Below are 27,094 nucleotides of genomic sequence, written 5' to 3'. Positions count from 1 at the left end.
CTGAGCCATAAGTAGGTAGGTAAAGAGGTGCATTTATGTATCTTGCCACAGTCATTCTGGCTGAATCATCTCTGCATTTGCTTGGGAAATTTGTCTTTCATGTTTTCATATTTATTTGATATCATAGCATCTCGAGAAATAACATTAGCCATTTGTAAGTATAATATTTCAGTGCATGTCCTAACTTTCACGTAAGAACTCCTGGTGAGGAATAGTAAGTGCAAAATGCAGGTTTACATTTTATGAGATTGTCATTTTATCTGTCTTATATTATAAACGTCTGTTTGTGTGTAGTTTGAGAATTTGTGATATTTATTAAAGCCTTGAAAACAGGAGGTTTGCAACCGTTATGAAAAAATTTCAGACAAAGAAATGGCTGGCAATAGCAATGTTACTCAAATTTATCATTAAATTATGAAGCTACATGCTGCCCTCTGGTGTTCAAATATGAGATGTCTGTGATGCACAGCATGTCAATTTGTGACTGATTTAACAGTAACAAATTCACGTAATGAGACGCAGTGAATACGGTCTGTGCATTATCGGACAATTAGCCTGTTTTACATAGGCAAAAACACTAGTAAGTTTTATGTTACAAATAAAGAACACCCTGAGCCTATTTATTAACAATATCTTTACAATGTTATTGCTGAAAATTTCTTCAGAAAACATGGCATCTTCCTACCTAAATTCTGTGAATTTACAAAAACACAATTTTTACTGGTTTACTGACGTTCTTGAGACACAAAATATTATCAGGTGTATAACTAAACAAGCAGAATGCTGTGGGCTGAAGTTAAACAGTGATACATTGCAATAAACATGGAATAAATAGATCATATCATGTAATAGAGAGCTGTAAGTAATATTTGTTAGGGACCATATTGTTGAGTATACAACTGATATTTTTTATTTATCTGCTATTCTCGGCACTATTTTAAATAACCTTATGTAAGAAGTACAGAACTGAGCTGATAGTGGGATATATCAGAACTCAGTTTTGTTCATCACTTCATTGATTCATAGGTCAATACTAAACAATCTCTCTTCAGACCATTAGACAATAACCAATATTTCAAGTTTCCATTTGACTCAATGAGGAAAGGATATGATAGACACAGAGAGAATCTGCAGCTAGCTATCCCATAGTCAGGATATTTTGGGAATGGCAATGGTACTGCTGGGGTAGATTTTTTTTTCCAAAGACAGAGAATTCACTTGATATGGTTGTATCACACCACCTTGTCTTATTCATTTTTGATGAAGGTTAATGTCCTTATGGTGGTATTTGCAGAACCATTTGTTCTGCAAAGGTACAGGAGGTCAGTGTGTTAGAATGGTCTTTCATGGCATGAAAGGCTAGATGCAAATTGCCACAAAGGAGTACACACACACACACACACACACACACACACACACACACACACACACACACACACGCACACACACACGCACACGCACACATACACACACACACAGACACACACACACACACACACACACACACACACACACACACACACACACACACACACACACACACCCCCAAGCACTGGCAATCACTCAGCTCCATGAGCACTTTCAGCCTAAAGGAATGTAAGTAATTCCTTTAGAATTAGAAAGAGTAAGAGAGAGAGAATGATGAATAATACTGGTAGGTGGTATTAATGTAAAATGTGTACTATAAAGTTTAGTCGAAACTGCTGAGTCTTTCTGACAAGGTGAGGTATTCTGGGGGAGGGGGATCCTCACAACATACCTTCAAGTCAGCTAGGAAATGAAAATATTGCCAGTGCAGGTTGTTCCACCTGTGACAGTATTGTTGTCCACTCTATGAAATGCCAATCAACAAAGAGAAGCACTAACCCCCAGTTATCACAGCACCTCACATGATACAGATTACCAACATATTGCTATAATGTAGCTAGATAAAGTAGAATAGCTGATGGGGGTCCCCTTCCTGAGTATCCTAAGAACATAGATCTAATATCTAGACCTTATGACCAGTTTAGAGACACGCCTAACTTTTGAGAAGTCCTCAATTAATAGAATCAGTATCTAAAAAGTATCTATAATTTGAGGCCTTTTCTGTAATTATTTTTGCTTTGCGTCTAATCCTGGAGTTAAAATTTTGAGAGCTATGTAACCAAGCAAAACTAGCCAAAACTAGTAAAAATAATACATAACAGTTGAAGAGATGTAAGAAACTCAAATGAAACACCGGTAGCTGCAAAAAGGTTCCCACATGCTGTGTAATTTTGTGCAGCAGCATTGCAAACTATCAGCATATGAAAGTCCTGCAGATGTCATTGCATAAAGGCATGTGCATGTTATATCAACATAGTACAGTATGGCTGTAATGCATAAGGAAAATGTTGGAATACTTGCTCCAAGTAAATTAATGCTATTTGAGATTAGAATGCTCAGCAATGTGAGAAGTATTGCATTACTGCTGACTCGTCATAAAGCTGATTTGCATGGAAATGCACCATGAGGAAGAAAATGGGAAACAGGAATATAGGAAAGGATACTAGGATTGCAGTAATCACAGGGGGTGTGACAAATGGTGAAATAAGGTAACCATAGTGTTAAGCAAAAACTAGGCACAGTCCACATTTGTCAGGGACAGAGGACAAGATGTTTGGGCAATTGACAGTAATTTAGTCTTTAGTATCTTACGGTTTGTATGGTTATGTTTACACAGGACTTCAATAAACTCATAAGAAGTGGAACCATGCCAAAAGAAATTTGACCAGATAGGTGCTGTTTAAAACCATAGGGGAAGTGGAAATAGTTAAAATGTGATGGTTGGTTAGTGAGATGTCTCTACAGTAGAAATATACAGTTGTCTGTTGTAAAATACAAATGCAGTCATCACTCCATTTTATCTTTATTAAACGCATAGTCCTTTTGGTGTAACACCTTACAAATGGAGGCATCAGCACAAGTGGTCATGAGTCCACTCAGTTTTGGGTTGTGTCTTTTATGACTATGAAGTAGACATAGCTATCAACCTCAACCCCAGAATCAGTTACAGATCCAGAAATAATCAAGGACAGTGTTTACAATATTGATACTTTTAACTTGAGAAGTTGACAGAATAATTGAATTTAAATTAACATACATTTTAGTAAAATATGTCTATAATTCTAAGTATTATCAGTACTACGTGTAATCCAGGGCTTTACTACCCATGCTTGTGTGCTTTTTGCTTGCAACATACTTGTTTGCTGCCACTTGCTTAAAAAGATAAGTGCTCTAACTCCCACTAGCTCATTCTCCGTAAATACCTTCCAGCACCCTGTCCTACAAAAATGTATAGCCCTACCAGAACCCTAACTCTAAACCAAAAATAGCCTTCTTACACTCTAATCCTAAAACTCTCTTCCCTCTCCATAAACTTAATCCTCCCTTCCTATACCCCAACCCTTTGACTCCCTTCTTGCAACCTAAACCTTAAATCCCATTCCTGCTCCATAACCCAGAAACTTCCCCCTCATATTCCCTAAACTTAACCCCCCTTCCTGCCGATTGCCTATTCTACACTTCCACAGCTTCCCACTCCCTCACCATGGCTGCCACACATACGTCACTCAGACTCGAATAATGTGTTTGGGTAAGATACTGTAGCTGCTTGTCTGATCTCATATTTAAGTTCAAGCACAAGGCAAGTAGCAGCCTACCTGGGCAACAAGACACTCGGGTCCCTGGCTTCGAGACAGTAGTCTCTAAGCGTTTGGGAATCAGGAACTTGTAAAACGCCCACAATCCACAACCATTTCTCCCAAACTTGACCATTTTAGGAAGGATTAGGAGGAACAGAACAAATTTTTAGTCCAAATCAGTCATATCCCTGAATATCAGTGACAGTTGAGAGGTATAGAAGTAGATCTCCCTTGGTACTTTTGTATTTACTCCTGGCTTCCTATGATCAAAGCAAGAGGAATGAGTAGCACAGTGTCTGCAGTTGCTCTTTAAGTGGACTGAAAGCTCTTTCCAAAGAGAACATCCATTATTTTCTTCCATTTGAGAAGTAACTGAGCTGTTGTGTCATCCATGAAACTTGTGAGTACTCTATTTTATGCAAACTGATCACCTTAAAGCATATTGCCATGCATGATGATGATTGGATGGGAGAAAGGAAATTCACCCCGGAGATCACGTCAGTCGCCTGCTAGACAGGGGTCCAGGGAAGTAAATAGTGTGGGAAGAAATAGCCAGGGAATTGTTATGGCTAGGCTTGTATAGGCCCTAGGGCCAATAGCCTAGTACCAACCTATGAACCTATGAACCTATGAGCACCTTAAAGCATATTGTAATGCATCTTTGTTTATAACTAATTTCATTTTCAGACATACTCATGATGATTATGAAATAAATGAAGGTTATAGCATTTTTAATGGTTTACTTTCATTGGCTGTTTAGATTATCTCTATGACTATACCCACAGAATGATGTCATGTAAATAGCATTGAATTATTTGCATAAACCAGCAAGGTATCGTTGGTAACCACAATTAAATTGTTTTTGTAGAAGAGCAACTTCATCCTTAGAGAGCAGTTTCACTACTGGATTATCATATTTGTTAATTTTCAATGTAAGGCATTCCTTCTGCAAGACCTACTTGACAACTTCTCTTTCTTAGAAGTAAGCATGGCTCTCACCCTCCAAGCATTAAAAATTATAGTACTGTGACTTTAAAGAAAGAGAAGCATTTTCTTATTTTTCACAATAAAAGGTCTTTAGATACTAGACCCTATATAGTTGCCAGTAGTAATTTTTTGCATAGGCTAAGTTTATGTATAATACTACCCATAAATGGGTCTGACATTATGGAAAACATCATAAATCTAGGAGAAGCAAGGCTGAATTTGAGGGCTAAAATCAAGGTGCTGTTCCTAAATCATAGCAGTTGAAAGACATGGAAGTAAGACTCTGTTATTGCTGGAATCAGCGTGGTGATATAGTCACATTATGCACTAAGCTCAGGTAGCAACATATTGTTGGGTCAGTCTTTTATAAGGATATGGAAGGATTTTTCATAGTCCAGAAAAAAAATAGTGCTTGCCTTTCTCAGCAAAATAAAACTAAAAACTATAAAAACTGGTATTATATATTGTAAGGAGCCTAAGTCAATCTCCAAAGTTTTGTTATTTACACTTTTTTTTGGGAGGTGCAACGGTTTACACAAATGTATCTGCAGATTCTTTTTGTAGCTAATTTTATATGAAGTACTCTAATTTCATGTAGTACCAACACATAGTCAGAGTGAGTGTGCACCTTGTCTACATTACATTGTGGTCCAAAACTGAACACAACAATCCCATTTTGTCAGAAGTCTGTCCACAACAGCTGGATATACATGCACAATGCAAAGAAGAAGCTGTTGTCAAAGGATAACATTGTGCTTTCCCTGTACACAGTACCTTATAAAGCACTTGATCACTTTTGGAAGAGTGAAGTTAGAGGTTGCCAAAGGCCACTGTGAAATGCTTTGCAAAGTGTCTCCCTTCCCTAGTGTTATGCAGTTATGAACTTGGTATTTTGATATATTTATTTATATTGCATGTAAGGGCAGCTTTTGAGCTGTTACGAGTAAGATGTTTCAATGCAAGAAAAACAAGGAAACCACATAACCATATATAGAGCAACTGGTGCCACTTAGGTCTAATGGTGGGTTACAGTGACAAGCCACGAAAGGTTGCACATCTGTGTATAAAGTTAAAAAAATGAAATCTTTCCAGACTACATGGAAGGAGGTACATTGGGCAGCAGGAGTGACCACTTCTAGCAGAAACTGTTATATGCTGCTAGGCTGAATACATAACATATCGCAAAAGCTGCCTTTTGCCACTGGCTTACCCACTGCATCTACTGGCATGTGCCCAAAGGAAGTTGTCTCAGTCCTCCAGACAGTGCAGACCAGATTAGCAGTATTTAGGGTTTGGTCCATGAATCCAGCAGATGCCTGTTAACAGTACTAATCTATGCCCAACCACTTTATAAACTCAGCGGATTGTCTACAGCAAAGCATAATAACATAAATCTCAAGCATCCTAGTGACCCTCGATGGCACATTTAATAAAAACAATTCCATTATCATAAACCCTTTGTGATCATAACGTGGTTAATTACAGTACGTCAGGAAGCACAAAAGGTATAAGGCATTAATATATCATGATTGCGAATAACTTAAATTGTTCTTTTGCTGCAATAATTAATTATGTGCTGGGCAAATTACATTTGCTGCTGCAATTCCATTCAATTCAGACTTTATTTATTATGTCATATTCTTAAATATGTGTGCTGTCATCTGTTAGAGATTTGAAAGTTCACAGCAAGCGGGAGTGGCAAGACCTAAGGTGAAAGATTCCCCTGATAACTGGTAAAAGCTGCTATTATTATTAAGTGCAGAAGAGCATTTTTAACAAGCTGATCTGTTATTTATTCCATCTAGCAACTACTTGTAAGGTGCTACCACACTGAAAAGTGGTTTCAGTTTTTTAACATGTTGTTGGATACATTTCAGATTCTAATTAACAAACAACTTATTATTTTTATTTATTTTTTAATATCTTTTTCTCCCTTCGGCCCATTGACTATCAAACCCCTTCAATGGCACACAAGCCCATTCATACAGCCTGTGTGGGGGAGGGTGACATCATCTGGGCATTTGTTTTGTTTTATTATCAATAAAAAAAAACTTATTTTGTGCTTGTCCCATATAATTTTTAATTTGTTTATTTTTTTCTTTACTGCATTACTTCTTTGGATAATCAGTTCTAATCATCCTCTACCTTTTCTATGAAATAATACTTCCTCAGATGTACCATAAGCAAAGATCCAAAGTGACCATCTTGAAGTGAAATAGCTACTTATATCTTCTAGCCGTGTCCTCTAGTTAAGTACTTCTAACCCTGACTGTTTCTGTCATGTCTCTTTTCATCCATCATGTGATTTATCTTCACTTTCTTCTCAAATATCCTGTTACTGTTACTGTTGTATTTTTAATTTAAATATTTGTTTGCTATCTGCTGCCTATATAAAGTATATTTTTAATTTAAATATATGTCTTTTATGTGATGGGTCTATAGAGTCATTGGGGATTTTTAAGTGGATTACTACTGTCAACATATTATAAAACTATATTTTAATGATGAAGTCCCTTTCTAACATGATAAAAAATGTTAGAATTCATCATTTCATATTATATTTTCATTTTTTTTAATGACAGTGAGAGAAACACATTCCCTTAAGTACCCCTTGCAACATAAAGAAAAGCTATGATATTGTACCCAGTCAAATTTTTAGCTGCATGCCACCCTGCTTACAGGTGAAGTCATGGTGTCGTCATGGTACATTATCATGATATGTCAAAGGTTTTCTAATCAAGGAATAAGATTCAGCTTGGCTAACAAGTTCTTGCTGTCTTCAGTTGTTACAGACCTCAGGTGTGCATCATCATTACTGCAAGTCCCACTTCAGCTAAAAGAAGATTTTTTCCTAGATATGCTATAGGAATGAGTGGTTTCTCTGGTGCCAGACTTTGATTGAATTGCAACTTAACAGTGCAGTAGCAAATTTCAGACATTGATTATTGAGTGGCTGGAGCCTGAGGAACAAATTGTGACTGTTCTTACCTAATGAATATAGTACTTAATACCTATTGTCACAGTCTCAATTTGATGCTGGATCTAGGTTTTGTCAGAGGAGTTAATGGTCTTAGTCAGTTACCACATTATTACATTCATTCTCAGCAATAATATGGTTAAATAAGGTAGGGTACATATCTATGCCTGCCCACTCTAGTATTGTGTAGACAATGCCCTGGTATTGTCTGAATCTTTTAGCAGTATCAGATATTAAGTTGCATTCATAGGGTCATAGGATCATAGGAAGTTGCTAGGCTATTGGCACTGAGGCCCTTACCAGCATAGCCAGTGGGTATTTTCTGTTCCCCATCCAGTTATCCAGGTTGCGCTTTAAAAGGGTTAATGAGGTACTCTACTTTATGTGGAGAGGGCGTCTATTCCACAAAAGGGGGAGTCTCTGGGACACAAATCTGTCACGTCAACAAGTCCTATTGATGTCACAGACCAGGTTGAGGTCACGTATATGGGTTACTTGAGTGGGGCTTGACTTGCAGATATGCAGCAGTCCCATCAGGGCAGGGTCTGAGTTTGTTTTATATGCCAGACAGAGGTCACCTCTGAGGAGTCTGTAGGAGACTGAGTAGAGGGACAGGATTTTTAGCCTATCTGTGTAGGGTAGATGTCTGAGGCCCTGGATTCTCTGGGTGAGGAACCTCTGTGGTCTCTCCAGCTGCTGCATGTGCTTTGTGAGGTACATGCCGAAAGGGGCATTGTACTGAATGATGGGTCTTATAAGGGAAGAATACAGAGATATTATGACCATCTTGTCCCTGGATGAGATACCCTTACTAATGAGGTGGGCCATATAGGAAGTTTTACGTACAACGAAGGTAATATGGTGGTCAAAAGTCAGTTTGCTATCAGCTTGAGTGCCCAAGTCCCTCAGGACTGATTGCATGCTTAGGACCTTATTATCAATGTGATAATTTGTGGGGACATCACTCTCCCCAAAAGGAATGATGATGCATTTTTTGGCATTGAGTTTGAGGCCATGATTCTGACACCAGTCATTTGTTTGGATGAGACTCTGTTGGAGGATGTCTGCATCACTAGGGGAACTGATGACAGCACCCAGCTTGCAGTCATCTGCAAACCTGGTCAGCCATAGCCCACTAGATTTGGCCTGCACCTCCAAGAAGTATATCCCAAACAGCAGAGGCCCCAAGACTGATCCCTGGGCTACACTGTTTGTTACGGGTCTACTACTTGAGGTGGCTTCCCCTATTTTGACTAGGTGGGTTCTTTCAGTGAGCCAGTTTGCTACCCATCTGGTAACATATGGATTGATGCCTAGTTGAGAGAGTTTATCAGTTATACCTGAGTGGGGAATAGTATCGAAAGCTTTGGCCAGGTCAAGGTAGGCAGTGTGCACCATCTTCCCCTTGTCTATGGCCTTGGTGACTGTCTCAAAGAATTCGACCAAATTTAACAGGCATGACCTCCCCTTGACAAAACCAAACTGTGTGGAATCAAGTGTTTTGAGGTTTCCAGTGTCTTGTTAATGAGGTCCACGATAATCTGCTCCATGGCCTTGCAGATCAGGCTAGTTAAGCTGATGGGTCTATAATTTCCTGGATCAGTGCAAAGGGATGTCAGTAGCTGTTGTCCACTCAGTTGGGTCGAAGCCGGTACTCAGGGATCTTTGCTGTGGTATTCTGACCCTGGCAGCATGACTGGGGATCCATGGGTCCCTGGTGACACTGTTATTTTGATTTTGTAGCTCTGACTGAAAATGATGGTGTGATATTTCAGATTGTTTTGATAGGCAGGCTACCAAATTAAAATTCCAAAAAGGCCAAGAATTCAGCATCCATTTTCATTGGCAAAGATTCACAAGAATCAACCTGCAAAGAAAGTTCTGTTTTACTTGACTGCATCTTTGACTTTCATTTGATTATTTAAGTTGCTACCCTGTTTGCTCTGCCATATAAACCTTTCACTTGTCTGCAGTATAAAACTTCATTTGTACACTTGACACAGGCAAATGCCTGTAAAAACTTCTGAAGACTGGGCCAAATATCCAAGAATTCATTTAGTTCTTGTGGTTTAGAGGTGCCCACTTGTTGTAATTCAGCACCATTCCATTGTGCTACCATGTAACAGACAGGCATGGAGAAGCTATAAGTGTTTACCCCAGGGTTTGTTTCCTGAGATGCTGTACACATGTAAAGTATCATATGGAATTAAGGTCATCCGAATATTTTAACTGTGGTCCATGTCACTAACTGATTTGTATGATAAGTGCATATGTCTTTGATATCAGCCTAAGAATTTGTTGGATAAGCAAGCAGCAAACATTTGCTCCTGAGTCATATATGTAAATGGATGCAGTTTTTCAAATAAGCACTTTGCAATGGGGAATATATAACATGAAAGGACCATCAGGCAGTGATGGTGTCAAGAAGCAACACTGTGACACAGAGTTACTTTTTTTAAATCAGTCCTAGTGAATGCAGAGCAAAGTAGACAGATGAAAAACATAGAGAAGAGCAATAGGAAAGGATAGTAGAGACAAAACAAAAGCTCCAGCTGCATGCATGTAGTTTAAAATAAACATTTTTTGTCTTTTCCTTTCCCAACCCAGAGCCAAACAATAAATAAATGGCAACTCAAATAAGATAAGTTTGAATATTATTTAAAAGTTAATCATTGTGGCAAAAAATAATATTTTCGTTTGGTTGACACTTTACTGGTTAAGTTATGCTTGATGGTAAGAAATTATTCAGCTAGTTAGGTGCGCATAGTGAAGGCAAAATCAGACATTTTCATAAGGTAACTCACTGGTAACTAGAGCATTCCTCTCCTTTCCATGATAAGATGCTGACTAATCTGTGAGGAAGTAGAATGGTGATTGTGAGCCATGCCTGTGGTGGACTGCAGGACATAGTAGGGGGACAGAGTAGTCACTAAGTCTGGACAAGGGATTCACATAGAGAGCTATGTTTGACATTAGTACAGGTCATATGAAGTCTGGAGGCATATGTAATGGTTGACAAGCACCATACGCAAACTTTTATTTTGAGTGCTGCCATTCGTAGAGTTGAAAATTACAAAATGCAGTTTGTCAGCCTTGTATTGTGATGTTGAGCTAAGCATGTATTATTGTACAGAAAGTGATGACAGTCTGATACTTTTTATTCTGTCTGATACTGTATTAGTATTACTTGTACTGTTAGGCTTTCTACCTTTTTCCTGCTTTTCTGCTTGCCAGGTATTCCCAAACACCCTTTATATTACTTCAACTAGGTGTCAGATCAGTTTTAATATTGTCTGATGGTTTTGATATTTAGCCTTTGGTTTCTTGTTATACTTTCTGTTTTAGAAGAAAAGCAATCAGTTCATTTATCTGGACCCCAAAATCAGGTTACAAAGTCATATGAGAGCGAAAGGGGGGTAAAAATAAATATTTTTTCTTTTTTCATATATAAGAGCCATTTAATGAATTGTTTTAGCTGATAAACTAGATTCTTAACTTACTTTTGAGGGAATTTCTTCTACAGTGGCTTCATTCCATGGTAGTCTGATGTCTGCCAGTTACATGATGGTTTGGTAGGAAGCTTTGTGGACATTGATATAATAATAAAGACCATATGCCAAAATGTAATGTGGCTACAAGACAAGATGTAAAATCCTCATTGTAAACAATATTTTGATATGTACACAAGCCAAACATCCATTAAACTTAATTCTTTATTTGTCTTTTCCTTTCTCTACAGATCTTTATTGAGACAATCCCAAATGTCATGTTTTTCTCTACCATGAAGCGTCCATCTCAAGATAAACAGGAAAAGAGAGTCTTCACTGAGGACATTGACATCTCTGACATCTCAGGAAAGCCTGGGCCTGCTTCTGTCACTTATCAGTCAGCACTGACTAAAAATCCAGATGTAAAGAGTGCTATTGAGGGAGTCAAATACATCGCAGAAACCATTAAATCAGACCAAGAATCCAGTAATGTAAGGCTTGCTTTCTTTCTGATAATTGCAAAGGCTCTTATTATTATTTTTAAAAATCTTTAAAAAAATGGACTGGCAGTTACATTCAAAAAATATACTTCTGCTTATTCATTGTCAGGACACTAGAAATAATGTACTATTAACTTTCTTAAATTCTGCAGCAGCCAACCCGCCATCTATCTATTGATTAATGATCCCCTCCAAAACATGTTGCAAGACAATAAAAATGGCCTGTATCAGGTGCAGTGTTTGTAGGTGCTTGTGAGTTCCAGGTGGAGTTCTACTGGGAAATGCATTCTCTTAGGGAACTGCTGTCTATCGTACCACTAAGTTCAAGATATGTCAGTTTTGACTGTCTACTCATGCCCTGTTAATACTCTGGTCCAATGGAAGGGGAGAAACCAAGGGAGGTTCTAGAAAGCTCTTGGTTCAGCTGCTATTAATTCATTTACTGGTTCTTGATCACTGACTTTTCCCCTTAAGCTGTGATTGGCAATGGGTCTAGTTATTCATATCATCTGTAAATTTACCAAGTTTATTTCATTTTAACACTAATTTTCTATCTAATTTCTGCAGTTATTCCCTCATGCACATAGTATGTACAGTCTCAGTGACTTTCTCTCAAAAAATTAAATCTGTCTTGAACATCTTCACTGTCCGAGATAAGCCATGTTTGTGGTTTCGTTTTAACAGACAAAGTACAATTCCATACTTTCAAGATTATCATTCCATTCAGTTTTAAAATCTCCACCATAGCTGTTATTGGTGCTTACCTTAGTATATTTTAAGGATCTTGGCACTCTCTTACTTTCTAAGCATGTGTGAAAGTGTGCAATGTCCGATGCCAACCAAGCTAATTGCATAATTCCATGAATTCTTAGAAAGTGTTTAGATTCAGACAAGTATGACTGTGACCTAGTGGTGGGTCATGTGGGAGTAAATGACCCGAAGTGTTCCACCCAGACAGACATGGAGAGGGACATGATTGAACTAAGTATATATATCTGTCAGAGGAAGGAAGAACACTGCTGTTAAGTAGTAGTTTGCTTTTACAAAGAATTATGCCTGGATACCAAGACAATTAACTTTAATAACTGGAAAAGGAGTTGGTGTCATTCTAAGGGGATCCAGTATGTTTCAGACTGAGATGAGACAGTAGACAGCACTTCTTGTTTCTCCAGGGAAGGCCTGTACCTCTCATACCAGGGCCTCTGCATACTGGCTAAAGCCATTTATACCCCCCATACTGCCTTTTTAGACAGACTCTCCATATTGGATATTGCTACACATAAAACTCAAACCCAAATTAGGACATCATGTTGACCCTACTCAATGTTACGAGTTAAAGCAGAAAGAAGCCAGAACTTGAGGCCCTACTGCAACTTCAGCACATTCATATCTGCATAGATACTGAGATAAGGTTTCAGTGTAAGGACAGCACTCCCTATGTAGCAGAGTTTAATGTCTCTTAAGCCTTCGAAATGTTGGGTAACTGTAAAGGAGTATCTGTATTTGTTAGAAACACTATTATCTCACATCAAATTACTCATGACCCTAACTTGAAACTCCTGGAGATCCAAATCACTCTTAACAAATTCAAGCATTACTTCAATGTTAGCCACAGATCTCCACCCTAAAGATCATGGGAGCTACCTTAATACCACTGATGGGTTAAATATTAAACCAAATATCTTCTTGCTAGGGGACTTCAATTAACCAAGCATTAACTGTCACACTTACACCTCTAGAAGTGGATATGATCAGTGTTTTCTAGACTTTGTTAATAATAATGCAATAGACAAAATTGTAAAACTACACACTAGAGGCTTTAATATCCTTGACCTGGTCCTTACTGTCCTTGAATCTGCCTGAAACCCACCACATATCATCTTACCCCTGGTTAAATCTGACCACAAATCAGTTACCTTCTCAGTCAGGCTTAATGGCACCACTGACCTCACCACCAAGTGAAACCAGGCTTCTCAAGAGAAAATCTACTTAAGTTGTACAAGTCCTATACAAAATTAAATCTCCTACAAATGGCCCCAGCTGAGCAGGCTTCCACATTTACATGCAATATTTATCAGCAATTAATCAGATGCATAGAAAAGTCTGTACACATTTGCCCTTAATATGCTTTTAAATTTAGGAATACACCTCTGGTGGAACTCCAGTATAAGAAAAAAAGAAAAATACTGAAAATCTGAAGGAAATCCTTATCCCCCTACATCACAACAGCACTGAAACATACCAGCAAGGAGCTTGAGAGCACTATTAGAAAACACAAAGCAGAATACGAACTTAAGCTTGCTACAGAAAACAAAGCAGACTATAAATATTTTGTCGGTTATGTCAGGAAATGAAGGAATAATGTTAATCAATAAACTGAGCTCATTAATAATAATAGTAATGGTAATAATAATCATAATAATAATAATAATAATAATAATGATAATAATAATAATAATAGTAATGGTAATAATAATACTACTACTACTACTAATAATAATAATGATAATAATGATAATAATAATGATAATAATAATAATAATAATAATAATAATAATAATAATAATAATAATAATAATAATGATATCATCACACATTGCATTCCTAAGGATATAGCCACTGTATTAGCAAACACATTTATTGCTACCCCACCATCTCACATTATTACACTCACATTTTCTGAAAATTTAGTTTCCCACAAAATCATCCTGTAACAAGTCTTAAAATCCATATCAAAGGCAAAAATAATGGTTCTGTGGGAGCAGATAACATACCAAGGTGCATTTTCATCAGTGCCAAGTATGCACTATCCATGCCTCTACTTAAACTGTTTAGCCTGTCTGCAAGGCTTGTCCCTGATGACTGGAGAATAACTATCGTGACTACTCTACACATGGGTGGCCCCTCTACTGCTCAGGTAACCATCAACCTCACCAGCCTTATATGTAAAGCCATTGAATTTATCATAACAGAAATCATTTGTGCAGACACAGGCAATTTCACTGATGTAAACCCACTTGGTCTGATTTTGTGAAGGACAGGTATTGTCTCCTGAACCTAGTAAACTTCTTTGAAAAGGTTACAGAAGCTGTGGACAGAGGTCACACTGTATGGACTGCTTATCTTCACCTGGCTAAGGCTTTTGACACTACCTCCCATGCTAGTATTATTGAAAATGTAATCCAACCTATTGTGGACCCCTACATTGTCGATTGCAAACTAGTTATCCAGCAGATCCAAAGTTATGAACTTTACTGGTGCCCTAAACAGAACATTTTAACTAGTGAGATACTACAGAAATTGGTCCTGGGCCCCCCTCATGTTTGGTATTTATTTTGCAGTCATCTCTTCATCCACAGATGCCAAATTGCGCCAAAAAGGGATGGAATAGCACATACCTGGTGCACTGAAAATGGTCTCAAGTTAAATGCCAAAAAGTGCAGCAAAGGAACATTCAACAAAAAAGCTCTTCTTCAAACATATGCTGTCATAAGAGACCTGGGTACTTATATAGACAACTCTCTTTTGTCCAGTAATGATATTTCCACCACAGTAAAGGAATCCTTCTATCTGTCCCAGTTAATTTCTTAGGGGAATATCTTCAATACACAAAGAAATCATCTTAGCCATTGTACTTTTCCCTTATCAGACCCATTATCAACTATAGTGCCCTCCTTTGGCGTGCATTAATCCAACCATATCAATCAGCTGGAAAGGCCCCAGTGATTTTTTAACCAAAAACATTAAACAACTTAAATCTTCCAGCCATCCTGTTAGAGCAACACAACATTTTACTCAGCAGCCTGCAGACTGTTCTGTGGTGACCTGTGTCTCACTTTTTGAGCCATGAAAGACACAGTCACGTTTGACCTCCTATTTCTTCATAAAACCAGTGGCTCTACAAAACAGCTCCTAAGGCAACATATTCCCAATCTATGGGATAATTTACCACTTCAGTTTCAGCAAAGTACTTGCTTTGACTGCCTTTAAGGCTAATATGATCAGATGGACAGACACAAATTTATACCAGGGTTATCATATGCCGCCTTGCTTGATTTGGGAAGTGAGCAGTATCAGGTAATAATAAGCGGTGTAAAGAACTTTTAAGTGTGTCTACTTAAACATGTATATGATGAGGCTTCTTATGGTCTCTGTGATCACTCACCTATTATTATTCCAATGTTCTTAAAATGGTAAGCAAGGCAGTAAGAATATATTGTACTCCATGCTCACTGTTTTCACATGACAATTAAAATGTGTTTAGATTAATGTAGAATTGAATGGAAAAATAAACAAACACTCTTGTTGTTGCTACAGGCTGCAGAAGAATGGAAGTTTGTTGCAATGGTTGTTGATCACATCCTGCTTGGTGTCTTTATGATGGTGAGCATAATTGGGACTTTAGCTGTGTTCGCTGGACGTCTCATTGAACTGAATCAAAGGCTAGGCCTCCACACTGCAATAGAGTATGTCCTATCCGGATGTAAAGGATCGCCTGCAAACTTATCAACCTGTATCAACATGTTGAATATATCAGTGTGCAGAAAACCAACCAAGATCCTGAAACTCTGGCGGTGATAGCCAGAAAAGAGTGTCCTGCACTAATGATAGTAAATTTCATCTGTTCCCCCACCACCACCACAAACACGTACTTCAGAAAAAAAGATAGAAGTAAAGCTACTTCACTGAGTTTCAGGAAATATAAGATCTTATTGATGATGAACAAGTCATATTTTTCAGAGTCTAGTCTAAAAGAAACCATGAAATGAATTGTGTGATATTTGTCAGCTTCTGTGTTATACTACAAAAGATGGAATATTTATTTCATGATTTAGTGTTTACTGGAGCAACTCTTTTAACTCACTGTCATTTGATTACTCACTGTTTGCATTGTTAACCAGTTGCATTTCTCATTCCATTTCAGTGGATATTATATACAGCATATAGCACAGACATATTAAAAAAAAGAAAAACAAACATTTTAATGCAAGCATGCAATTATGCCAAAGGTTAGCCTTGCAATCAAATACAATAGGTCGGAGCTGTGGGATAATGACGGATTTCCCTCTAGTGGCCGAAGTGAATAATATTGCCATCTTACTAAACGTTCATATAAGCTTGTTTTTGCACTAATGGGCTGAGCTATTGAACATACAAATGCCTTTTCTTTGTAAACAGCACACATTATAATCATCATAGTATTACCACTTTTGCATTTTCAGGTATAAATACTCAAAGTTTGAAAGCATGTCCACTGTAAAATGGGCCTTTGAGACACTGTCTTCACTATTTTTACGTGTTGTAGTTCTAATGTTTTATTTGAAAATATTGAGTCTGTATGACATCATAGTTTCAGTTGCAGAAATTTGTCTCAAACTTATTAGACAGATCTGGGCAACAGCTCCTTTTTTGAAATTCATTAACTGCGGAGTCACTGTATGTCACAGAACCATACAAGTTTCAGTAGGACTGTTTGTGTAATTGACGTTTCTCCTGTAATAACTACCTATATGTGTATGGAAAAGGAACTTGGCAATATGTTTGTAGATGCAGAACTGCAGACAGTAAAAGTGATCATAACTGCTCTGTGATGCATGTTAATTACTTTTTACTTGTAGAGGAAGGTAGCTCTGGGTAGGTTTGTACTAATGGAAAGTAAGCAGTATACACATCTCTGACCTCAAGGCACATTACAGTAATTACAGTTAGGCTGTTTAACATCTTGCTTCTTCTTCAGATTCCAGAACTAAGCTTGTCCTGAAGCTTGCATGAAAGAAGAAATGCAATGGGATTTTTTTTCCCAAGTGCAAAGAGACAAATCATTTAAAATTATAGTAGCAACATTTTAGAAAACATTTTCAAGATTTAATAATGATTACTCATGTTATTATCCAGTGTAGTTAAAAAAATATTAATCAACAAACTGCTTTATCCTCTCAGAAAAGCATATGTAGGCTGCACTCTTGACTGATTGTCATGTTAGTAATATCCTCAGTTCATCTGCTATTATTCATTCATTCATTCACTCATTTTCTAAATCCTGTTCAGGGTTGCAAGGGAAATGGAGCGTCTCCTAGAAAGCAAAGGGCATAAAGCAGAGATTCACTCCTGGATGGGATGCCAGTCTGTTGCAAGATGCATATATGCACATGCACCCACAATGCATGCATACCTATGGACAATTTAAAAGGATCACCGATTTACCTATCAGCATGTCTAGATATGGGAAGATGGCATGCAAACTCTATATAAAAGGCACACTGCTGACAACCAAACCTGAGAACTAAGATTTGCAAGGCAACAGCAGCATTGCTAACCACCAAAGTACCATCTTCCTTTAGTTTTAGCAGAAAGAAAATAAATATATGCTTCTGCATAGTATACACTTTTATCGGGATACTACAATAATTGCAGTCACAAGTGGCTGTAACTTACATGATCTCAAAAAGGAAGACAAATGCTTTCCTTTTCCAATCTGCCAATTAATGAAAAACAAAAACACAAAAGCTGAGCAGTGGACCAAGACATAATTTACCTGAATATTAGTAGTGTTAGGGAAAGGATTTGTTGGTAAGGTATTGTGTAGGGCTAAGGTTAGGGGCAGCATCATGGTTAGGGTTAATATTAGGATTAGCACAAATAAGTAATGATGTACAGGGGGGTGTCCTCCCGGTCCCTATCAGATTATCAAAGTTTCAAAACTTCAAAATTCATATGGTTGGGATCATACGATCGAAGGTTTGGAACTTCAAACGGTTTGAATGGAGATTGTGGTACATTGCTGAATGGGAAATTTGCCTTTCCCTCAATGTAGTACAATCTCGGAGTTGGTATATTTAATTTACAGGAAGTGTGGGAGGTGCAGGGGGCTTTCCCCCTGCATAAATGTAAAAAAATATTTTTATTTTTTTTTAAATGTTCGAAGTTCCATCGAAACCTTTGATCATTTGGTCTTGGCCATATGAATTTCGAAGTTTTGGAACTTCAATAATCTGACATAGCCCCATCCCCTCACCACCTTATTCATATGTACCTACCCTAACACTGCCCCTAACCGCAGCCCTACACATTACCTTACTAAAAATCTTTTCCCTAACATTACCACTACATGAGATAGGCACAAACACACACATGTATAGTACATACACAACCACACATACACAGCAGTAAAAACTATCATCTTGCTTTAGCCATTACTTTAACCCTAGCCTTGAAATAGTAGCTCAGACATAAAAAAAACATTTACATACAAACTCAGTCTTTCCCCTTACCTAGCCTTTAGTCTAACTCTATCCAGAAAAATAAATAAATATATATATATATATATATATATATATATATATATATATATGAGAGAGAGAGAGAGAGAGAGCAAACATATTCTGGCTAGGCTTACAGATGCCCTCGGGCAGATAGACTAGTACTTACCTATGAACCTATGAACCTATATATATATATATATATATATATATATATATATATATATATATATACATATGTGTGTGTGTGTGTGTGTGTATAAACTGACACAATGACAGCTCACACAAAACAAAAACATTTGACATCTCCTGATGTGACAAATGGAACATTTGAAAGTTGCAGCAATACATTTTGTTGACTATATAAGCCATATATATATATATATATATATATATATATATATATATATATATATATATATATATAAAATTGATGGTAATTTTTTTTTGGTTATTTTATTCAGGTTTGACTTTGCAAAAATTGGTTACAATTTTTATTTTACATAAACAGTGTTTATATTTTTACATGTTTTTACTCAGAGTTCATTTGCCTAAAATAATTTCTGGTGTATTTGATGGCATATTGCATTTTTTACTTTGTGCCTACACACAGAATTTCTTTGAGTCTGTAAAAGTTGTTGGAAATCAGCACTGGAATTAAACTGAAGATGAAGTTAAAGGCATAGTAGACTTTAAACATGATCCAAGACAAGGAGGTTAGGAAGTTATCTGGCTAGGAAGGGGTAGCGAAATTAATCATTTAAATAGTTCTCTGACAAGTTAAACAGCAATTCTGATTCATCCCACCTTCCACATACACACAGCCTAGTATGGCCATAAAGCAGCTTCTGTAAAACCTGTCTTTACCTCAGATCTCCAAAAGAGAGGCCACTAAATTAGCTAGTCTTACGGATTTGCAGGAAATGACTTGGAGAAGATAAAAAAAAATCACCTGACTGGATAAAGTCCCAAAAGTAAGTAGCATACCAATTGACTTAAACAAACAGCTTACTCATCTAGTGGTGACCCTTTGAAAGTTTTATTTAACGCTATACAAGAAGCAGGAGATATGTCATTCACCTACTCAGTCATCCATTATCAGATTGCTCTGAAACAGATAATAATTCAGCAACAGTCCTCCTGACAGACCTTGGAAAATCATTGCATTCCATAATATTTGATTTCATGTCCACCTACTCAACAACCTATGGAGCAAATCCATATAAATTCTACCATGTCTTCTTCCTCTTTCTATTAGAAAAGGATGCTAGATAGCCTTTACTCCTAAAAGTCATGGAAACTCTGCCTTTATGGATATGAGGGTCAATGGAACTAAAGAATTTGAACTTTATATACATGTAGACATCCAGATTTTTTTTTCCAGTTGCTGCTTAATCTTGAGTAATGGTCCACTCCAAGAATGTGCAATGGTTATAGATATAATTAAAAAATTATATACGCTGGTCCAAGAAAATGCAACTAAAACTGAATTATTACATAAAACGACCATGCCAAAAAATTGACTAGCAGAGAAAAAATATCATTTTCCTCTGGTGTATAAAAAAGCATAATAGATCGCCATTGTCTATGTATTTCCTTAGCACAGCAAAGAACTAAACCATAAACCTTTATAAGAGGAGCTGATGACACAGATGCCTATGAAAAAGTCACATCTTTCAGTTCCAGGTGAGTCATTGCCTTGAAAATAGTGTTCTATCTGAAGGTCTGCTAAACAATGCAACATCGTTAGCATGATATACTAGGCTTAAAAAGTTACAGAACTTATGTACTGTCTTCGGCTGGTAGGGGGAAGAAAAGAAAGGAATAAGCACATAAAATGCACCCCTTTTTATTAAGGTGGATGAGAATGAGTGTTTATGAGCAGCGGTAAATATGTAACAGCATTTATAATACTTAATATGGTATTTGGTGGTTTGAATATGCCCTTTACCCTGTAGTCTTAGTTATATTAATTAAGGAGGCATAGATCCCTTGGGGGTTATAAAAGGCTTTTCTCTCATTTACAAAAAGAATTTTCAGCATACACCAGGTCACTGAATTAGATTCCTCTGACTGGGGTTTTCTGAACCAAGACTCCGTCAGATAAACCATAACCCATAGTATACCTGGACTACAGTTTGCCAAGTTCAGTATGTGCTGCTGGATGCTAAGATTCCATAAGTTATATATAATATTAACCTCATATGGTACTTTCTATCTCTTCTGCACTAAGCAAATGTCAATCTACCAGAAATGATTAGTAATATTAAACAGTTGTGGGGCTCCACTACTCCAGTACAGAACCTTACAAAGATTTAATTGCATGACTACATTCCAGAACCTGCAATATGAGATAGGATGAGAAAAAGTATGTATCATCTGAGCAGCAGATAAATAGATTCACTTCAGCATATTAAAGCAGATATTTGTTGATATTTACAGATTAGTTCAGCAGTAAATATCTCCCAAAAAAGGTACTGGTAAAGACCAAACAGTCTTCTCCTCTTACATATTTATTGTATCTTAACCGACCTTTTTCTTGATTCTGCCTTGAAGCTTAAGATGCACTGAGTATTTGCTTGCTCCTGACCCAATAGTAAATGCCAGAGTTGTCTAATAGGATATAAGACTCTTGTACTAGGCTGTTATACCATTGTCCTAGACTGTTTGCTATTTATATACAATACACTACTGGAACATACATTGTTAGATGTCTTGCGGATTCTCACAGGAGACCAACTGCAGACATTATATCCATTCTCTGGAAGATGGTAAACACAGACATAAGCATAAACATAAACATAAACACTATCACTCCTCTCATGTCAGCCAAGCCTGGAACCAAGTTAGCAGTATAGTGAGTGAGATCCTGGGCTCCATACTGCTAGTGTAGTCACAGAGATTTTGGAATTATTGTCATAATCAAAGAATGATGGGTCTGTCCCTATGAAAGAGATAACTGGCAGTATCATATCATGACCAGAAAACATATCTTGATAACATCTAAATGAAGACACCATGGCAGCCATACACAGGCACTCACAGTCAAGTACTGCACACCTGTACAGTGCTAAATGACATGTAACCAGTAGCCTGAAGTAGTTTTACAGCTAATCAGATATGTAATAAGGCTTGCATAATACTGACATATCGAGGAAGGGATTGCATGGTATAATAGAGATGGGACAATGCTACAACAACCTTCATACTTTACCTATTTGTCTTTTTGGATCCTGCATTATGTGAAGAACAATGCTAGGCAGGTTCAGTGGATGAGTAGCACTGCAGAAAGGCATATGACCAACATGCTGGTTATCACTGCCAAGGTAGGCTAGGAAAAAAAATATTATGGCACGCGTCTCACTCACTCTCTGTCTCCCTAATCTCTGCTTTTCACTTCTAAAGCAATTCTGAGTAGCACCACCACAGATCTTTGAATGATGGTGGCACTTCTCACCAAAATGGGTGATGTGAGTTACATCACTCAATATTCGGGAAAGCTCATGTCAGGCATCTGCCTTGCACAAGGGGCCTACATGTTGCCCCAACAAGTGGAATGCAAAGTCCCTATGAAGATATAATAAAAACATCTTGCACTCCCTGGTACACCCAGCTGGAGCTCTGCAACTCATAACCACTAAGGAAACTATGTGCACTCAGTCTGATTCACTCAAGGAGAAAATGAGAGCTGTGTACACTAATGCACATTTCAGCACCAAGTCACAAGTGATATAATACTACAATATGGTGGCACCAAACCCAATAGTGTTGCACCATGGCTCCGTGAATCCATATAGGATGCGTGCATGAGCATTTTGCAAACATGCTTCACTATCACCATGCTCATCATAGCTTGCATGGGCAATGGGGGTTGCACATTGCATTCCATGAGTGATTCAGAGTCAATGGCAATAAATAGCCTTGTTAACATTTCTGCCAGGCTAAGAGGCCCTTATTAGTATGATAGAAAGAGTGTGCACAACTTAGCATGGAAAAACATGCAGACAAAAAATATTGAATATAGGACTTTACACAGCAACATGAACTTGGCACTACAAATAATGAAGGAGGAAGACTTGCACAGTAATGTATCTCAGCACTGTCATCAACACCTGTGGTGGATGGCAGTAAGAGTGAGACAAATGCTATGGGCGTGTGTGAGTGAGAACACAACCCATTGACGTGGTTCTGTTGTATCCAGCTGTGAGTGGGGGTGTGGGAAGCATGGACATAGGGCATCTAAGGAATGACATGCCGCAATGGACATTGTGACCTCCTGTAAATAAGTTGAGGTATAGCGATGCCTTGTAAGTGGAGGGCATAACAAAATGCATATAACACTACATGGTCCTTATAGGCACATGCAGGAAAGGCCTAGGGAGGCTATGCTCATTGCTGCAATGTGTATATGGGGAGCAGCTGTGCAGAGAACTAGAGGCATCTGCTAACTGGATACATAATAAGGATAAGGGACTTGCACAGCATTTCATGCATACCCAGTGATGGATGGATGTAACTCTGTAACCCATATGTGTACAGGATTTAGCATGAGTCCTTGAGGGAAGCAATAGCTGGAAAGTTCACCACCTGAAGACAGAGGTGTTATTGCATGATCTCTATGGGCACATCCTGTAGCATGGATGGCCGCAGCATGTCATGTCACAGGCACTGGCTCAGGTAGTGGACACTAACATATGCTATTTTGCTATAGGATCTGTTAATTCTAACATCTTCCACCAGTTGTACACTGTAAATCTTAATTGTTCAAACCAGCACCAGCGGCATAAAGGGATAAAGCTCTATAAACTAGGTGAGCTGAGTTTGATTAGTGGCTCAGGCACCTGCTGATGTGGGAATGAGGGAGGAGAGGAGAGGAGAGGAAAGACAAAACTTTGCAGGATCATGTCTCCTTGGGGGAGCTTAGGAGATCATGCATGTCCAGGCATAAACACGTGTCCATGGCTGAATTCCCAATGGAGAACAGAGACCCTGTATGAGCACTTGCATCAAGGAGACAGGGTTGTCATTAATGGTTACTTCATTTGCAGAAGCAAGTGACATGTCCTCACTGATAGTCATGGCATGCCAAACCCTGAGCATATTATTGGACATGGGTTGTTGTGTTAAAGACATATAAGTAAAAAAGCCTAATGGCTGCCTAAATCATGACACCTCTCATTTGTTTCTCATTCTGGTGAAAGGGATCAAATAGGTCAGTTGGCTGCAAGAAGGACAGATAGTTGGCAGGCAGCAGCAAACAAACAAAAATGTCAAGTAAATAAATCTCTGGTATTCAGAATAAGTCTGTACCATGACACAGTGTAACTATTTTATATTATTCTGGCTCAACCATGTTTGATGTCACCATTTGATATTCTGTGAGTCTCATTTGCATGGTGTTCCTCATCTCTGTATTATTCTGTCATTTGAAAGCACTGCATACAGTATTATTTTTTTTCCTGTGCAGTCATGCTACCTGGGTCTCTGAATTGCCCACACCCTACCCACTGTCACTACTAGTGTTAATTTGTGCTGCAGGCTGTACCACAAGTCTATGAATCTGAGCCTTAGTCTGTCAACCACTCTAAATCACTTTTGAAAGCAAGCTATAAAATACTTTTAACATCTTTGTCCTACAGGATCAAGGCATAACAATTAGGCCCAAGTAAAACTGAGAAAGCATTTCTTTTAAACTAATATGGCTTAAGTTATTTTTGATTCTCAAAACAGGAATTTTAATAGCAATGGGTATGTAGTTATTGTAACTGTCTTTATTTTGTGATTGGTTACAACTCATGCCTGTCAGTGACAACTTTCAAATGCACAAAGTTAATTTCTTGTTAAAGTGTATGAACTACTGATGTCAGTCTCAATTTTGTAGGCATAATTAAATGTGCAAATGTTATCTTCCTATGAAGTATATTTGTTGTGAAAGATAAAGCAAAGCTGAAGCCTGCACAGCTTGTACAGATTTACACAACACAAGCACCAATCTCCTATCACGTTTGCTATGAGTGGACAAAAGCAAATGCGGTGAGGATCAGAATCCTCAAAATGTATTCTCCCAAAAAAATCCTAATGAAAAACACTTACTCCATGATGTGGGGTGCAACTTGAAGAAGTGGGAAATTCCCCCAAAAAGGAATCACTTTCAGCACAACTCACCGACAGTGATTTACTATCGAGGAACTATGTTTTTCGGTGAGTTGAACCTTGAGCACCAGTCGATTACCCTCACTGACCAGTCTTTTCTCAGCTTTTCTGGGGTATTTTTGTTTCACTTAGTGCATTTCATCTCATCTACTATGCTGACATCTATATTTCATAAAGCACATAGCCTTATACTTGAAACCTGCACAGAAATGCAGAAATGTAGCAGTAATGTTTGCATACCATATAATATATATATAATGTTTATTTTAATTTTATAAATTATAATACTATTGTACATAGTTATAGCAGTGATACACATCTCTGCTGAATTCAGTACAGCTTAAGATACCCATATTCATTTTGTTTTCTTTATTCACTTTGTTCTTGTATTCAATTTACATTGGCATTTACATTTCTTTGGATTCTCATGTATCTTCTGTAAATGTTCTCTACCCAGTATCAGCTAACTAGTCAATAAACTATAACAGAAAAACAAAAGAAATAAGTAAAGAATGTCTGAGTGAAACAGCAACCCCAAAAAAATGCCCTATAAATTATGCATTTCCGCTTATTTCACACTTCAGAAATCTCAGTACCTCTTCTGTTCAAAATGTCTTTCAAGTTTTTTTAACTTTTACTAGAATCTTTCATGCTGAAATCCACTGAAATACAGCTTTTTGGATAAAAATAAACAATTTTCTTACTTGCATCAAGAGTTCTTAACACATTGTGCAAAAAATAAGTGGGCTTTCTTCTGTGTCATTTTTGAACTGTCAGAAAACTATCCTTTGTAACTTGTCAAGGGTTGACAAATGAGGTGCTATTTGGAATACAATGCTATTCTTCAAACTTCAGGCAGAGGACATGCTTGAAAGCTATACCGCATACTGTGTTTTTGTACATCAAAATAATTTTTGCATAAAATAAATTTACTTGCTTTCTTTTTCTTTTGTTACACATGATTTTGGCAGGTCATGCAAGGGTTTGCAACTGCAGTCTTGCGCAAACCATCAAAATATAAAATACTTTTAAATTCCCAAAGAGCTATCTATACAAAATAAATGCGTTCCCAGTTACTGCAAGATTATAACTATATTTTTGGGGTATACTTCACAGTAATAAATGATTTTGCCTGAATATTTATACAGAAATATTTAGAAGCCAAATATATATCTTGCTATTTTCTGTATCAGTACTAGATGTTACACCCCCAGTAAACCCTAAGATAAAACAGATGTTATGTGTTTAAAACTGAACGTGAGGTGCTTATCATGTAAATTATTAAATTACATATCTTGATAATTAAATATGTATTCCTGAGAAGATATTTGGTCACATAACCTAGGGTTGAATGAGTCTTTTGAATTAAGTTTTATGCATGCATCTTTGTGCATTTTCACTCACATCTTTGAGGAAGTTGATTTCAAGGTTTGCAGGTTCTGTGGTGGAAATTTACAGAGGTAAATATGCATACATACACACACATATATATATATATATATATATATATATATATATATACATAGTTATCTCTATGTGTGAATGCATATATGTACACATACTTATCTCCTTGTGTAAATGCATATATATATATATATATATATATATATATATATATATATATATACACACACATACTTACCATTGTGTGAATGCATGTATGTACACATTCTTATTTCTGTATGTGAATGCAAATATTTATACATACTTCTCACAATGTGTGAATGCATGTATTCACACATACTAATCTCTATCTATGATGCATATATGCACACATATATATATATTTGTGTAAATGCATGAATGCACGTATACTTATCTTTGTGTGACTGTATATATATATATATATATATATATATATATATATATATATATATATATATATATATCTATGGGTCTACTTCATAACACTGAAATTTCATTACTTGGCATTTCATAACATTGAGACCATAACATCGAAATTTCAAAACACTGAAAACTCAAAACATGCAAAGTGTGCTTCATAACATTGAAAACTACACTGTACAAGTAAATAAAATCCCCTCCACCTACAACAACACTTAAC

General features: G+C 37.2%; 1 protein-coding gene and 1 long non-coding RNA gene across 2 annotated transcripts in view; one reads left to right on the top strand and one right to left on the bottom strand.

The window, feature by feature from the left end:
- CHRNA1 (cholinergic receptor nicotinic alpha 1 subunit) overlaps positions 1–17,201 on the top strand; it is a 388,181-nt gene extending 370,980 nt beyond the window's left edge. The window contains exons 8-9 of the mRNA XM_044075561.1: positions 11,369–11,608; positions 15,935–17,201. Of these exons, the coding sequence (XP_043931496.1) occupies positions 11,369–11,608; positions 15,935–16,195 (501 nt within the window). The 3' untranslated portion in view covers positions 16,196–17,201. The remainder of the gene's footprint in view (positions 1–11,368; positions 11,609–15,934) is intronic.
- Positions 17,202–19,357: 2,156 nt separating this feature from the next.
- Positions 19,358–26,344, bottom strand: LOC122805426. The gene is made up of 2 exons (XR_006365366.1): positions 20,070–26,344; positions 19,358–19,956 (listed from the first exon to the last, which is right to left on the bottom strand). It is a non-coding gene; the product is annotated as an uncharacterized LOC122805426 (long non-coding RNA).
- Between the last annotated feature and the right edge of the window lie 750 nt (positions 26,345–27,094).

Source organism: Protopterus annectens, chromosome 6.part1 (assembly GCF_019279795.1).
Source record: "Protopterus annectens isolate FY-2018-M chromosome 6.part1, PAN1.0, whole genome shotgun sequence".
Classification (NCBI taxonomy): Eukaryota; Metazoa; Chordata; order Ceratodontiformes; family Protopteridae; genus Protopterus; species Protopterus annectens.
The sequence above is the reverse complement of the archived record's forward strand: the minus strand, read 5'-3'. Positions and strand labels throughout refer to the sequence as shown.